General features: G+C 40.7%; 1 protein-coding gene across 2 annotated transcripts in view; it reads left to right on the plus strand.

The window, feature by feature from the left end:
* PRIM2 (DNA primase subunit 2) overlaps nt 1-17,144 on the plus strand; it is a 60,447-nt gene that overhangs the window by 9,172 nt on the left and 34,131 nt on the right. For both annotated transcript variants that reach the window (XM_060272515.1, XM_035109708.2), the window contains 2 exons: nt 4,009-4,104; nt 4,994-5,131. In XM_060272515.1, the coding sequence (XP_060128498.1) occupies nt 4,009-4,104; nt 4,994-5,131 (234 nt within the window). The remainder of the gene's footprint in view (nt 1-4,008; nt 4,105-4,993; nt 5,132-17,144) is intronic.

Here is a 17,144-nt window from a genome sequence, read left to right on the forward strand (position 1 = left end):
TCATTCTCTTTATAGCAGCTTGTAAAACAGTGATTGTATTGCCCCCCAAACCTCAGGGTTTTATATACATTATTTACACAATAAGTCCCGTCTGGTTGGCTGATTTTGCTTCCCTCCTGGAGCCTGATTGGTCTTCTCCTGCAAGCCAATCAGTTGTTGCATTCTAGGATCCTACTTGCCTATTGTTCTAGGATCCAAACCTAGTACATAACAGTCAGTTTGGCTGACAAAATTGCTACAGAATTGTACAAGAGAATGGTGAAGGTTAACAAGATTTGTACAAAGGTTTCTCTTTGGTTATTATACTTGTGTTTCTTAAGGAAAGGTTAACCCTCCCAACAGCAATCAACCCGATAAACAATATGTGAGAGCCTTCAGTTCAAATCCTTTGACAAATGGCAGAATAAATACATTTATTTATTTTTAAACCCTTTGGGGTAGTAGAAACCATAGTGCAGCTTATCTTTTTGAGTTGCAGCACTCATCCTGGGAAGCTGGAACAGTATTTACAGTATCACTATTTTCAGGGCAACCCAGACAAGGTGCTCTCTAAGGGCCTAGGGTCAAGGTAAAGGGACCCCTGACCGTTAGGTCCAGTCGTGGACGACTCTGGGGTTGCAGCGCTCATCTCGCTTTATTGGCCGAGGGAGCCGGCGTACAGCTTCCAGGTCATGTGGCCAGCATGACTAAGCCGCTTCTGGCAAACCAGAGTAGTGCATGGAAACGCCATTTACCTTCCCGCCAGAGCGGTACCTATTTATCTACTTGCACTTCGTGCTTTCGAACTGCTAGGTGGGCAGGACTCTAAGGGCCTACCTGGATTTAACTAAGAAGTGGAGGGAAAATGGGCCCCGTTCTCTTTCACTCAACAGAAGAGAGACTAATTCCCCCTCTGTTTTTGCCAGGCAATGGGGAAGGGACCTTTCCCATTTTCTAACCTTTCTTTTAAACTTTGTAGAGACTTGTTCAATAAAGGTTAGAATAGGGGAAGGAAGCTTTTCCCACTGCCTGCATGGGTTGCCACCGAGCCTAAATGCGCAAGGTGTCAAAGGGTTACCTTGCTCCTTTTTCAACCTTTTTTCCACTCCACTTTCAGTTCCTAAAAGTGCTTCAGAGTGTTGCAGCACTCCAGGAAGGGTGCTTGACTGCTTGTGGATTGACTGATCCTAGACCGTTAACTAGACTTTATTATTATTATTATTATTATTATTATTATTATTAAACATGGATACTCCTTTTTTATTTTAAAACTTTTTCAGTTGTGATTGTAGCTAGTGAAAATGGCAAGGTACAATACAATTGAAGTTTATAGTTCTGATCGTACTAATATTGTTTCTGAGATATTGACTGGATGTCTTCCATAAGGCAGTCTACTGCTTGAACTTTACTGACTTCTGAATTTGTGTTTAAATACACCTGTATTTAAGCGCGCGCGCGCACACACACACACACAATTTTTTTGCTAAGAGTACATTCCAGTGCAATATCGAGGGAGGAAAAACGGTGTCCTGGAATAGTCAGATGGAGGAGCTAATGCTCTACAATGCAGTTACTGGCTGGCTGTGCCGAAAAATAACGGTGGGTAGCAGAAGTCAGTAAAGTTCAGTTTTTCCCCAGGTAGCTGCTCTTTGATTTTGTTGTGATTTTCAACAAAAAGTCTTTGGAGAGGTTTGTTAAGTAGTGCAAATGGCAGTTCTTAAGTTTCCTGTTTTTATCACTGAATAGTTCTGAAAAGAGCGGGCATCTTTCATTTTATTTCACTTTCAAACCTTTCTAATTGAGTAGTAGGGGGATATAAGTGCACACTGATAATTCAGCATCTCAGTGAATGGAATGCTCTTGACTTTCTGTGAAAGCAACAAAAGGATAACTGCGCTTTGACAGCAGTTAATTAAAAGCTTAAAGTGCCTGGTATCTCCTGTGCTTTGATTTGCCTAGCTGAAGTGTGGCTTCTAACCTGTATTTGAATTCCAGTAGTTGGATCAAAACTACTTGGTTTTTATGATGGAGTTTTTTTGCTTTTGTTTTGGAGATTAGTGTCACTGTGGTGCTGTGGGTTAAACCACAGAGCCTAGGGCTTGCCGATCAGAAAGTCGGCAGTTCAAATCCCCGCGATAGGATGAGCTCCCGTTGCTTGGTCCCAGTTCCTGCCTACCTAGCAGCTCGAAAGCACGCCAAAGTGCAAGTAGATAAATAGGTACCGCTCTGGCGGGAAGTTAAACGGTGTATCCGTGCACTGCTCTGGTTCGTCACCAACCTTCTGGAAGCAATCGTAGTGGTCTAGGTTTTGCAATGCTTCATCTATCTTTATTACTCTCTGTTGACTAACCAAGGGCCAAAGAAGATTCATTAAGGGCCATTGGACTTTGCTTTTTAATTCATCAGCAGTGGCAGTTGCTACCTGCCCAGCATCCCGCAGTGGTGTCTCCATTCCATTTTGGCTTGTTTCTCTTAAAAATCAAGCAAACAGGTGGGGGTTGAAAGGAGTGACAATCACCTTCCCCTAGTTTGCCACCCCCTGCAGCCCAATACACAACTTCATTTGTGAGCTGCCTAGCAACCTTCCATTTTAACTGCTCACCAACAGTGGTGGCTGCTAGCCTGCCGTTCCTCTCCATAAGCATTTCCCAACCCCCAGTGAATTTTAAAGGATGGGGGAATAAATGTTAATTAGAAGGAAGACAAATGACAAAGAGTAATAGTGACAGTTGTCCAAGCAGCCCCAGAAATGTCATGGGCAATGGAGAGAGGCCCTGAAGTACTGTAATTAACATCCTCATTGAATGATGGTGAGAAACATCTAATCCTAGATTAATGGTTTAGCAGTGGACTGCACCAATTAGTTGATTTAAGCTTGCAGCCCTACAAAAATGGCAATGTGATTAGAAAACAAAATTATGAGTTTAATTACAAGAATTATTAGGATTTTAGACACTAGGCTCTTGAAATTTGTTGGTACATTTAAAAATAAAGTTGGCATCCATGCTAGTTTCTTTTTTTCCTTGGAAAGAGCTTCATTTCAAAATAACTTATCCAAATATCAAGATGCTATAGAAGGCAGTTTAAAACTGGTATTGATGGTCGGGCAGTGCTTCAGTGAAAAACTAAGTTTTAATAAATGATGGAAACCTCACCTGCACGTAATGGAGGTGGGGGTGAGGGGAATTTGTTCCACGAAGAAAAGATGCCAGTGTGGAGAATGTTCACCTCTGTGCTATCACAAGGTAGAGTTCTTTAAGCTGCAGCACAGTCAACAGGGTATCGTCTGAAGATCTTAAACATATCTTCTCATGATGTTGGGTTAGTTGAAATGATTTTGGGGCGATGGCAGGACTGCTAATTGTGGAATATCCAGGAGCCTTGGGAAGCAACTATGGAAGAACTTCTAAAGGTCTTCCTTACGGGGTTCTATTCCATTCCAGCTTGCTTAATGGTGTATAAGGCTCCTTTTACAATGTGAACTATGGGAAGGTAGAATAAAAAAATTCCTTCAGTAGCACCTTAAAGACCAACTAAGTTTTTATTTTGGTATGAGCTTTCGTGTGCATGCACACTTCGTAGCTCATACCAAAATAAAAACTTAGTTGGTCTTTAAGGTGATAGTGAAGGAATTTTTTTATTTTGCTTCGACTCAGACCAACACGGCTACCTACCTGTAACTAGATGTATGGGAAGGTAGGTTCGGTTTCTGCTTTTACTACTCAAAAGGCTTAGTTCTGAGGATGGAGGATGTTGGGGGGGGGGAGAACACAACTTCTTAATGCTACTTCCATTTTTGTTTCTTAACACTTCATACTTCATTTACCTAATTAAAATAGTTACTACCTCATTTGGATGAGTCTTCTTCCTTTTTCATTCTTTTGTATTCCTTTTCCTTTAGTAGTACACCCGAGTTCCACATTTTTGCAAGGCTTAGCTTAGATGCCGCATTTATTTTAACCTTGTAACTAAGAGATCTTCTCTTACAATGTGTTCAGTCATTTTCAAAGTCAATGACTTTTGTTTTAGATTCCAAAATCTGAAAAGATGAACATTGGAGAGAAGCTGCGAAACTCAACTCCTGGTTTGGGGGGTGTTAAAATAGAAGAGTTTGTCTTTTATAAGGTAAGTGAGCAGGCCGAGGTGGCGGCGGCGGCATTTTGTATAAATGAAAAAAATCTGTATTTTCATTCTCATAACCTCAATTTCCCAACCCATTTGGGCAAATAGTGCTACTACTTCATTTTCTAATTGCTTCTGCTCACAGTTTTTATATATATGACTTACCTTAAAGGAAATGATTTGCCAATGTATACAGTAACCCTAAACTGCAAATATCTGTGCAGTTAAGCAGATGATGTATTTACTTGCTGAAAGTTGGGTAAAACGAATACTGGGCTGCATTCGACTAAGCTATTCTGTTAGTAGAAGCTGGCACAAGGATTCCTCCTAATGCAATGGGTCTTTCCTGTGCCTCTCGTATCTCCCTTAGATCCACTCTAGAGGCTTGAGAGAACTTCCAGAACAACATGTGGATTGGAGGGAAGAAGGCAAGCAATCTCCTTAGCGCTAAGTTGAATCCCAGCCATTATACCCAGAAGGAAAGTACTTTCTGTGAAGTGATTGTAGGGTTGCCAGACTCAATAGAGGACAGGACTTCTGTGCCTTTAGTTGCCCCGCTCTCTTTTGAGTCTGGAAACCTTAAAGAGAAACCAGCAGACCCTTTGCTTGGAAATTAAACAAAGGGTCTGCTGGTTTCTCTTTAAGGTTTCCAGACTCAAAAGAAAACAGGGCAACTAAAGGCACAGAAGTCCTGTCCTCTATTGAGTCTGGCAACCCTCAGTGATTGCTAAAGGAATCTTCCCAAAATTAGACTTGGAAGCACTGTTGTTTCACCTTAGGCTTCTCAGGACCAATGAGTATGCTAAAAAGAAAAAGATAAAAAAGAGTTGTTTATCAAAAATGGCCCGGCCTGTCCCTTTCAGAGATTACACCTGCTTTTTCTGTCTTCCAGGTTCCTTTCTGTGATGCTGTGGATTTAGTCCGTGTGAGAAAAGTTTACCTTCATGGTGGCTATGCCTATGTACCTCAGCAAGATTTTGTTACCATTGTTCTGAACAATTACAGAACCAAACTGTCAAAAGCCCTGGCAGTAAGTATTTTTCTTCCTAATTTGCTCTGTGTTTTACCCTCCCTTTTCGGTTTTCATTTTTATAAATGGTAACATTCCATTCAGCCTGTGAAAGGTGATGGGGATTTGTCTTTAAGGTTTTGAGAAGTACTTCAACTTCATCTTTCTTTCTCTCTCTTTTTAAAGCTTCTTATCCTCATTATGTAAGACTTCGTGTTACTGTACAATGTAAAATTGGAACCTTTCTGCTTGGGATGGTATTAGAAATACACAGTGGTTTTATATGGCAGTTCTTATCGACAAGCAGTTTTCCGCTCGCTCCATTTCAGCAAACTTCAGAATAATATTAGGAACAGGTAGAGGAACAGGGGCAGAAATATATATTTTTTGTATTGTGATTTTTATCCCTGAGACCCGCAGGTATAGGGCGGTATACAAATTTAATAAATAACAATACAGTAATACTAAATAGTGATGCTTGTTTTTCAACTTGCTTGCTATTCAGTCAGCTGTATTACTCTTAAAAGGTAAAGGGACCCCTGACCATTAGGTCCAGTTGCAGACAGCTCTAGGGTTGCGGCGCTCATCTCGCGTTATTGGCCGAGGGAGCCGCCGTTTGTCCGCAGACAGCTTCCTGGTCATGTGGCCATCATGACTAAGCCGCTTCTGGAGAACCAAAGCAGCGCATGGAAACGCCTTTTACCTTCCCGCCGGAGCGGTACCTATTTACTGTATCTATGTGCACTTTGATGTGCTTTCGAACTGCTAGGTTGGCAGGAGCTGGGACAGAGGAACGGGAGCTCACCCCGTCGCGGGGATTTGAACCACCAACCTTCTGATCGGCAAGCCCTAGGCTCTGTGGTTTAGAGAGAGAATAAATATTGTTGCTTGGGGAAGCATTTGATGCCAGCACACTCTTAAAAAATAAATCCTTATAGTTCTCATCTGGGCAAGTCACTTTGGTGCTGCTAACGCAGCTGTTTGACTTCATCCCCAGAGGCCCATTCCATCGTCTCTTGTGGCAGACGGATGCCAACAACAACTTATTAATGCAATCCTGAATTGTAGTGTCCAGAACTTCCAAACCAAGGTTGTAGTGATGCTGAGTATAACTGGGTTTTTTGTGTGTGTCTTGAAAACATGGTTGTTACTACAAGTAAAAAAAAAAGAAACCTGCCATTTCTGTGACAGCACGAGTGTTGCCTCTTCCTTAGTTGGCCATTCTCAAAAGTGTTGGCTACCTAGTCATTAATTCTATAAAATTCATGTAGGAGAGAATTGCAGTCCACAATTTGTCTCGAGTTTTCATTCTGCCATCATCCCCGTTGTCCAGTTTTGAGCCGGTCCTTCCCATCTTTCTATCATCTGCAAATTTGACTCTTTTTGCAGTTTTTCAAGCCATCATGCATTAATGATTGCTAGTATTTAACCTTTAAAAAAGTAGTTTCTGCAGCTTAGCCACTTTCTTGCTTGTTCATCATGTATTAATAGCTTTTAGAAAAGAAATTCCAAACACTGTGAGAAGTAGGTGAGATAGTTTCTGAAACATAAGGAGCTATAGTGGAAAGTTCAAATCAATATAACGGTTCTCCTGTGCCTGCCTTAATGGAAGTGGCTTTGAAGAGGATCTTATTCTTTGTTTCTCTGCTCGTGGCCAAGGTTTCTTTGTGCTTCAGAATTAACTCGTTCCTTCAGGCATAAGACTTGATGTTTTTTACAGCGCTAGTGTATCATAGCGACTTAAAAGGCTGAGATGTGAACTGGGAAGCCTGTAGTTTTACAAGGTTTTTACAAGGTTATTTGTACAGATAACATGCAAATGATTTGGGTCTGTTGGTGCTGTTGCACGGATAGCATTTCCAGTGACCCCTCCAGTTTTTGTTAAGTAACATGATTCTGCTCCAGCTTATTTTGTGATCGAACAGAATTACCTTTCTTCAATGCTGCATTACCTGTTTTGGGAAGGTCTGTTGCTTGGTGGTAGAGCATCTACTCAGTAAGCAGGAGGCCCCAAGTTCAGTCCTCTGCATTTCCTTCTAGGTTTGTGTATGTTCGCAGCTTGAAACCCTGGGGAGCTGCTGCTAGTCAGTGTTGAGAATATGGAGCTAGATGGACCAGTGCTCTGATGTTTGGTGTAAGACAGCTTCTTAGGTTCCTAATAAGAAATACTATCATTGCTATTTTATTTATAGTTGGAAGCTTCTTGCTGTGCATACCATTGCTTTGCTTGACACATGACTGCCCCGAAACACAACAGATTTTATACAAATGGCCTACTTGTGATGAGAAGACATCAGCAGATCCTAGTTGCTAGGAGACAGCAGAACACTGAAATAGCTTCTTTCGTACTTGTAAAGGTTTTTTTTTCAGTTTTGTATAATAAAACTGTTCTTGGAGACTACAAAAATCCTTATAAACTTTCACTTTAAGATTTTGCAGTGTAACCTGCAATCATTATTTTGAATGTTTATTTATTTAGGTTTGGGAAACATTTCACAGTAGCTGAAGTTTGGATAGTGGGGTTTTAAAGTTGCTTTTATCAGATGCAACTAAATGCGGATAAACTCCAATTAAGAAGCTTTTTAATATATCGATAAAACAATTGTTCAGTGTGCTAAAGTGAGGCCACAGGGTGCTATGTGTGTTCTGAACCACCAAGCCCATGCTACAAAAGGTGAAGGTAAAGGACCCATCAATGGTTAAGTCCAGTCAAAGGCGACTATGGCGTGTGGCGCTCATCTCACTTTCAGGCCAAGGGAGCCTGCGTTTGTCCACAAACAGCTTTCCGGGTCATGTGTCCAGCACGACTAAACTGCTTCTGGCGCAACCATGATAATACACCATGCAGACTAAGTGTGAAGGGATAGTTTAAATTCAGGGGTCCACAGTTCTGCTCACCACATCTGACATGACAAGTTCTCTTGCCATCTTCTGTGGAGTGTGACCAGCTGAAGGGGAGGGGTCTTCCCATAGTTGAGAAGAAGCCATTGGTTTGTTTTAGCACCTCTTTTGCTGTTGGGGGCACTTGGAGAACCTGTTCAGTGCAGAGCCAAATCTAGAACCAAATCTGCCTCCCCATTGCACTCTGACTTGGGCTGGGGAGAGGAAGGTGCGATGGCTTGACTTCATGCTTGCTGGTGTTTGCCCTCTGCGGAGGGTGAGCAGAGGCCTGTTTACACATTATGTGGAATGGAATCTTGCCTCCTCTCCCCAAGCATGGAGATGCGGAGGATAGCAGAAAGTTGTCCTGCACCGAACGTTTCATTTTGGAGGTACAGCGGAAGCTCAGGAACAAGAATCGGGTCCTGGGGAAAGGTGACATAGTCATGGAAAACATAGGTTTTTTTGGGGGGGGCACCAAGGTGGGCTCTGATTTAAAAAGTGGTTGAAATACTATTTTGAAAGGTCTTGTTCAGGAGCAGAAATCATATCTAGGGGTTGTCTTAAGTTGTGCAGATCTGTTCTGGTACCATAGCTTTCCTAGTCCCTCAAATGTATAGTTGCTTTCCTTCGCATCCGTCTGTCTCCAGAGGCAAGAAAACACTTTCCACTTCTTTCTAGATACCCTGCCCAATCTGACCTTGCATTTATTTACACCTCTTTCTCCTCTGCTTTGCAGCTTCAGCTTCCCTGCCCCCACCCCCTAAAAAATAAATCTGCTCTGGAAGGTTGGAGACCCATTCAGAACAGACTTTGAGGGCATGGGGTGTGTGTGGAGATATTCACAAGTGTATTTCTGTTGTGCAAGTGGGAAGGCACCAGTCTTCTTAGAAGTGTGGATATGCTACGTATGAAACCATGCTTCTTTACGCCTTTTGTTCAAGGATTCACCTTTCCTCCACTACTCAAATCTGTAAACACCATTTTTCATGTAGCTCCTAGCAGTAATTTTTGTTTGGGAATGAGAGAGGGAGTATGCAATTTGATACAGATGGTGTTCAATAATATTTGATCACCTGAAGTTTCAAACTGTGAAGAAGAAGGCTTTGTGTTGTGGCATTAAATATCAGAAAATTGTGATTAATGAAGGTCTTGTCACTTGAGATTCGTTTCAGGTATTGAGTTTTGAGTGTTAACCCAAAGTAATTCACTGTAACATAAATGGATGATTTTTATAATATGCATATACAAGGTTAGTAAGGTAATAACTTTGACAGTGCAGTATAAAACATGATTAAAATGACTTTGTCCTCTGGATGCTTTGTGCTGAAGTGCAGCAGAAAAGTGCTTTCATTTTAGTATAATTTCGTTTAATGCCTTTCTATTATTTCTGTGCCATTTATTATTTTTTCCCATTTGTGATACTACAGAGCAGTTAGAAGATGTCTGGCATTGCTTGTGAGTTCAAGGTACTCGCAATATTTTCCTGAAATATTTTTAACAATTTCAGTCACTGCGCAGTGAAGTGCATAAATATTATTTCTTGCAAGGCCATTGTCTGAGGTATGCTTCTGGCAGTGAATAAGTCAAAACAAAGTCAAAATAGGTTTAGAGGAGAATTGTTGTTTTTACAGAGAAGGCACTTGAGATGGACCGAAATTACACATAAGCATTTCTGGTCATTTCTACTGAGTGGAAGACTTTCCCCTTCTCCTGGATTCCTTCACTGGGAACCAGCTGTGGTTCTGGCCCACATCTGGAATTATGGGTTCCCTTCCCCTCTGATTGAGAGTGCTTTAAGTACAATGTAATTCAGGCTGTTGCGTCTCTGAGGCCTTATCGCTTTGTCTTGAGCTCCAATAAGGTTTTAGTCTGCTGTCTTTCACATAGTGATGCTGTAAGAACTTAGAATCCAGTAGAAGTGAGAATCAGTTGCACGCTGGCTGGGAATGTATGGGAATTGTTTGAAGGAAAGTAATGTTTATCTCATTGTGGTGTGTTTTGAGTTTCAAGGGTCTGGCCCAGGAACTCAAGGAGACCGAGAATCACTGTGGTGATGTAATCCCACAAGTTTATTCTTGGGAACTTTAGGAGGGATCTTCGAATTATGTTTTGTAACATTGTTTGAGCCAGCCTCTAAAAAAGCAGGCCGGCTCAGCAGTAAGTCAGTTCTGTTCTAGCCTCCAAATAAAGAGCAGTTTATGATGAATCGCTGTGTCGTCGACTCAGTATTTAATACAGGGCTTATATGGATCCCTGTAGTATTTCAGTGCATAGGAATTAAGTTGGAAAATGGAAGGTCTAAGTTTCATTTGATCTTGATTGCTAGTACTAACTAGTATATCAATTTGTGTTTACTTCACCTGGCAGATGACAGTGTGCAGTTAGCCTTAATGATGCATTAATAAAGCTGATGTATATTTTGCTCTCGGAGGCTTAGTTTGGTCTGAATCAAGTACAGTATACACTTCCAGAGTTAATGCTAAATACATTACTTCTGGTAAATGAGCCACCATAGCCACTAGAGGGCTGTGAGAATTTGTGTCCTGGACTTTTTACACTCATCTACCCATGTACTATCTGAAACTGGTATTGGTTGCCAGATGTGATCCCCCCCTCCCGCCAGCTCTCCTACCCCACTACTAGTAAACTCACAATTTCATCCCTCTTCTGCATCCTTTACATTTCTTTTCAGGGGACTTCTCTCCTATGGCAAACCATTTAGTTTCCACAAGGCTTGGAGGAGGGATGGATCCCTCCGATCCTCTTCCACCAGCTCACTCACTTGCCTGCATGGAGTTCTTTGATGCCAGTGAGTGCTTAAATACAAGGCCAGTTTTGTGACCTTGTTGGTGATGCATATTTCTTTAAGTTTTATCAGAGATACTGATGCATCTCTCACTCTTATTTCAAAATTTACCTGTTAGCAAATATGGGATAAATAATGGGTCTCCTGGTACTAGATCAGGCATAGGCAACCTTGGCTCTCCAGATGTTTAGGAACTACAACTCCCATGATCCCTGAACACTGGCTCTGTTAGTTAGGGATCATGGGAGTTGTAGTTCCAAAACATCTGGAGAGCCAGGGATGCCTATCCCTGTACTGTACTAGATTTTTGCTAAAGTGAAAAGGTGGTTTATTTTAAGATACACACACATGCTACCTTCTCCTTCTGGTGCCAACCCACTACTCAGGGAGTCTTACAGCAATTGAAATTGAATACAATACAACACAAAATATTAAAATACATATATAAATATATTAAAATGCAGTGCATTTAAAAAACAAAGATGGAGAACAGATAAAATGACCTTCACACACAAAAATTCAGCAGTATTTTATCTCTTGTGCTGCAGCAGTAGAAATGGTGCTTTATGTCTTTTGTAAAACACACATTCAAGTTGCTGAAGCACAGCCTTTTGTGACATCCTAAAGGCTGCAACCATATGTTCTAGAATATTCTCATTGCCTTCGGCCTTCCCATCCCTCACCCCCCTGGTGGTTAAAGAGCTAATATAGCAATGATGGGGTGTTTCAGATATTTTGTTGGACTATAGGCACAAGAAACAACTAAGAAGAAGCTGTAACAAATATGTTCCCCAGAACTGTTGTATAAAGAAGCCATCTGTTGTGCACGATGTACTGTATTCTCATAGATTCATTTGAGTTAACCATTATTTTTAACTGGTAAAAATGTTCACAGATGGCAAGTTGTTAAAAAGGACAAAGTACTTTTGTTTGCCGCATAACACTTTGGGCTTTTTTATTGCCTTAGTTATAGCTTCGTACTGGTTCCGATTCAAAATCTGAACTTAGTGTTAAAGTTTTGACGATTTACTGAAGTGAAACCACTGAAAGAAGGGGTCAAAATTGGAGTTGTGGGGAGTGGGTTGCCATAACATTGCAGCAATATACATAGGCACTTCATTATTTCTCATTGCAAGGTAAGATAGAAAAGTTAGAAGGAAAATAAACACTACATGCAGTGATAGTAAAAGTGGAGCTCTGCAGTTGTTGTTGCAGTGGGAGTCTGTTGGTGGAACAGACTCTCATGAGAGGTGGTGGACTTTCCTTCCTTGGAGGTTTTTAAGCAGAGGTTGGCTGGTCACCTGTCATGGATGCTTTAGCTGAGATTCCTGCATTGGAGGAGGTTGGACTAGATGACCCTTGGGGTACCTTCCAACTTCCAGGATTCTATGATTCTAACACTCAGTCAACATGACCAATGACAATGGAGTTCAACATTTGGAGGGCAGCACATTTGCTATAAAAGTATGTCTAAAGTGGGGGAGTCTTAGTTTGGGGTTATAGTAAGATGTGCTTTAACATTCTGAGAAGCAGGAACATGTAATTCCCATATGGTAAAATTAAGCAAAAATAGCCCTTAGAGTTCTGGGAGGAAGATTCTAGATCCATTTGTACCAATCTTTAGAATACTTTGTGAACTAGGCAATATTCATACTTACTGTAGTATAAATGTGCTACTATGAAAAGAGTGTCTTGTTAGGGAAGAAACACATTTTAGCATTAATGCATACATCTTGAATAATTCATACATCTTGAATATAAAAAGAGCAGTTCAGTGTTTCAGTTTTCCTATAGTGTTGGTTTGCTTTGGTTTCAAAAGCAGAGGATAATTACCATCCTGAATAGCAAAAGAGGCTCTTGTTAGTACCGGTACAACAAACAAAAATCCATCAAATGTTTGTTCAAAATAGACCCGTTGAAATTTATAAACCTAAGATAGCCATGTTCCTTCATTTCGGTGGATTTACTCTGAGTAAGACAAAAAATTGTATACAAGCCTACACCTGCTTACATGGAAGTAAGCTGATTGAACTAAATAGGACTTAAAGTAGGTGTATATAGGATTGCGTTGTAAAATTGGCTATTGAATGTCTTCAGGCCCCTCAGCCGCACAATATTTTTTGAGCTTGTAATAAGTAGCCTGCTACTTGTGCCATTCCACAAATTGGTTTTAGGGAAATGGTCTTTTATTCAAGACTCTGCAGCAGTAACTTTGATGAGGTTCTAGAATCTAGAGACTCATCTCAGTTACTGCTGCTGCAACAACTTCCTTTGTCTAACTGCAGTAGCTCTCAGTTCAAAAACTTTTTCTCCCCTTGCCATTATCTCTTCAACTTTTCCAAGATCATGTTCCTTAGGTTAGTTTTGCAATTGCTTCTAGCATGCAGATATTATTAAAATCCTGACATCAAACTGTCAGTTAAGTACCTTTCAAGTGAGATCAAAGAGAGCAGGTAAATGGCTTCGTGAAATGAAACCAGAATTCTTATATGGGGACACACACACTATTTTCTTTAGCCAAGTCAATTTTGTTCTAAATCATACTCTGCTTAAAGAATTGATGTTTGTACACTTTTATATCATCCTATTTCCATTCTAATGCCATGTAAATGGAAGTACCTCGGTTATATTTTACACTACATTGGTTCGGTGATTTACTAGTGCATTGTGTATTTGATGTTACTGAATGCAAAAAAAAAAAATAGAGCCAATAGGTGTGCAAGTGATTTCTCCTCTCATTTTCAAGGCTTTCCTATTATTGAGAAACAGCCATGCTATTGAAAGAGGCTTTATAGAAGGCTTTGTACATAATATTGCACGAGCGGATTCTGCCACTTAAAGCTTTACTGCTTGAGAGCTACTTTGTTCTAAAGGTGAACCTGCAGCATAGCAATTTTTAAAACGTTAAATTAATTTCTGTTTTGCAGCATGCCTCTGTTCCTCCTGCCCCCACTTCCTCCTCAAACCTTAGTTACGCAGAATGACAATGAGAAGCATATTTTCAATTTTGTTAAGTTTTTTATTACTAGATGCAGACTATTACTGGGAAGAGAAGCTTTACTTGTCTGCCAGAACTCAGTGGCTGATCTGCTCTTGGTTGAGTAACGTAAATTTAGGGATATAAACTAGCTTCTTCATCCCATCATTGAAGATTGTACCATGTGCATATGTGTAGAGTGGCTGTCAACCAAAGTGTACCTTTAATGGTATGCAAAGACTGGGGTTGTGTATCCATAGAGCTTTTGACTCCATTTTGCCTTGTAGTGACTCTTTGCACCGTACTGTGAAAGCTGCTAGGAAATTTCACTATAGTTTCAGAAATAGTTTGTCAAGTGGTGCATGGAGTTCCTGTTAGGGGCTTTTCTTTAAAATGGCAGAAAATATCTCTGTGCTGTCCCTTGGACTATTAGTAGTAGTTCTTGTCTTGTATGTGCATATTCAGTGCTGGATGCTGTTCTGGAAATCCAGGTCTCTGCTGAACAACAAAAACAAGTAGACTACCGGCCTGAATATTCCCAATAGGCGAGAAGTCTCTCCTGATTTTGCAATGCAGTGATGTGTCCCATTGGATTTCTCTTAAGAGTGCTGCCAACATATAATCTCTCTCAAGTCTCCTGGGTGCGATATAAACATTCCATTTATTCCTTTTGCCTGGCCATTTCTCAATAGCCGTGTTTTCATGTAACAGTGAAGCATGATTTAACACTGTTATAATCACTCCGAGTGTTTAACTCTCTTGCCTGGAGAAAGACTTAGGCAGAGTGGTTTTGTGTCATGTCTAGCCCATATATGCGCCAGACATGGAGTCCTCAGATGATGAAACAGACACCCTGTAGGTTGGAGACCTTGAAGCAGGCAGTGTCCCCTGGAACCAGTGCTGAGGATCCCTTGTGGGGGGACCTCTGTGGGGGAGACCCGCTAAAGAATCCTTGAAGCTGTCCAGGCTGAAAAGCAACAACATATAATATATCTACATACCCAGATTCTTTGCATAGGTCATGAGTAAGGGGTTGTTGTGAGTTAACAATCCCTGAAAGACCTTCACTACCAGTAGCTGTGGTTTGAGTGTAGTCTAGGAGGCAAGCGTATCCTGAACCACCTGGTTGCTGGAAACAGCACAGGTCTCTGGCTCCTTGTTCTCCCTCCTTGCTATGTTGTACTGTACCTTGTCTGAGCTTCCTGTCATACTGACCTTGGACGGTTGCTTAGCCTTGTCTCTGGATCACACTTCAGACCTAGACTGATTCTCCATGCTTGAACATGGTTTGTTTTGATGGTGCTGCACCTATAACCCTGCCCTGTTTGGCGAGTGTTTTGCTAAGAGGCTTAAACCTCCTTAGGATTTGGGGCCCCAGCCTCTCAGGAGACTCACTGGAGCATGATACTTGGTTTAAAACAAGCTCAAGTGTTCATAGCAAGCCAGCTTATAAAAACACACCAGAGTTCGTTTAAAATCGGGATCCCTGGTTGGGTCAAATGCAACACTAAATTGGGATTCTGTAAAAGTGAAATTAAACTCTGACTTTCTCCTAAATTCTAGTTACAGGTAGGTAGCTGTGTTGGTCTGCTGTAGTGGAAACAAAAAAAAAATCCTTCCAGTAGCACCTTAGAGACCAACTAAGTTTGTCATTGGTATGAGCTTTCGTGTGCATGCACACTTCTTATCTGAAGGTGCTACTGCGAGGAATTTTTTATATTTTGTTTCTCCTAAGTTGTGTGGGAGGGGGGAATGTGTGACCCCAGTGCTTCACTCAGGCTCATATGGACATGCCTATGCAGTGCTAAGCCATGGTTTGGTGTTACATGTGAATGTATCCATTGTCTCTTGTATTTCCCCCCTGTGTTTTAATTTTACTGTTTAGGTCTCTATACACCCAAATTAAAAGGACTTTATGGAGTGGCTAGAGAATGTTGTAAATAATATTTTGATGGCTGCTATTATATGCACCAACCTAGCAGTAAGCCCCATTAAACTTTGTGGGACTTCTGAGTAAATAGGCATAGGATTGTACTGCACAGTTTGCACAGACGTGACAGGGTTATGGTAAGTTACTTAGTAAAAACTTTGCAAATACCAAAAGTACACATCTGCTGTACTGTAATGAGTGACTTAATTTCTTTGCATCAGTGATATAAGATGTTATAAAACCAACAATCTTTTAATGTTCCTCACAACAAATTACTCTAATATCTATTCTAAATATCTCTGTTCTGGTGTTTAATTTAAAAAGTCCATTCCTTGAAGCAGATTATAAATGAAATTAAGAGGACTGACAATCCTTGTTTCTTCTGGACATATATATATATATATATATATATATATATATATATATATATATATATACACACACACACACACACACACACACACACACACACACACACACACACATATATATATATACAAGAGAAATGGCCTTATTGCATCCTACTGCAATGAGACAAATTACTTACTGGGTTGTAATAATCATTTCTTGAACTATATCAAGTGAGTTAGCACTTTGGTTAGCCTCATAACTTACACACAGAGACAGAATTACTTCTGTGATTTCCAAGTCTATGTCTAATTTGTAGCTCTAGCATAATTTAAGCTTACCTTTCTATGTGAGGGAACTTTTTAGGTCTAGAAAGTTGAAATAAATGGCTCTTGGCTTTGTTCTTCATACTGTTTAGCAAGCTCTTTTTATTCAACACTGGTACAGTAGGTTTTAAATCATCAGGGGGAAAAATGATTTAAGATCTCTGGCATGTTTGGAAGATCTTTTTATTGTCATGCTTATGGAAAATGTGAATATGAAGCTGTACAAAAATTGTGTACCTCCGAAGCTTTTTGTTTGTCGGAGATGGTCCTTCCCTACTGATGGTTCTGGGTCATGGACCATCTTACATTCTCCTGCATCCAAGGAGTTGTCAGCTCCTGTCAATGCCTCCCTTTTCAGCATCTCGCAAGAACTACATTTTGCTCTCATAACTTCTAAAATACAAGCCTGTTACTCATATACAGTCGTACCTCGGAAGTCAAACAGAATCCGTTCTGGAAGTCCGTTCAACTTCCTAAACGTTCGACTGAAGCTCCTGCAGCCAATCGGAAGCTGCGGAAGCTCCGTCGGATGTTTGGCTTCTGAAAGAACGTTAGAAAAACTGAACACTCACTTCCGGTTTTCGATCGTTCGGGAGCCGGAACGTTCGACTCCCAAGGACTGTCCCTGGATCAAGTGACTTTCCTTATTTAAGTTCTCAAAGCTCTTAATCCAGCTCAAGATTGTCATTGAACTAGCTAGATGTTTAACTAAGAATCAATCACAGTCAGCCCATCATTTGAAAAATAAGACTTTAGAGCTGCCT

The sequence above is a fragment of the Zootoca vivipara genome, chromosome 3 (genome assembly GCF_963506605.1).
Source record: "Zootoca vivipara chromosome 3, rZooViv1.1, whole genome shotgun sequence".
NCBI classification, from domain to species: Eukaryota; Metazoa; Chordata; class Lepidosauria; order Squamata; family Lacertidae; genus Zootoca; species Zootoca vivipara.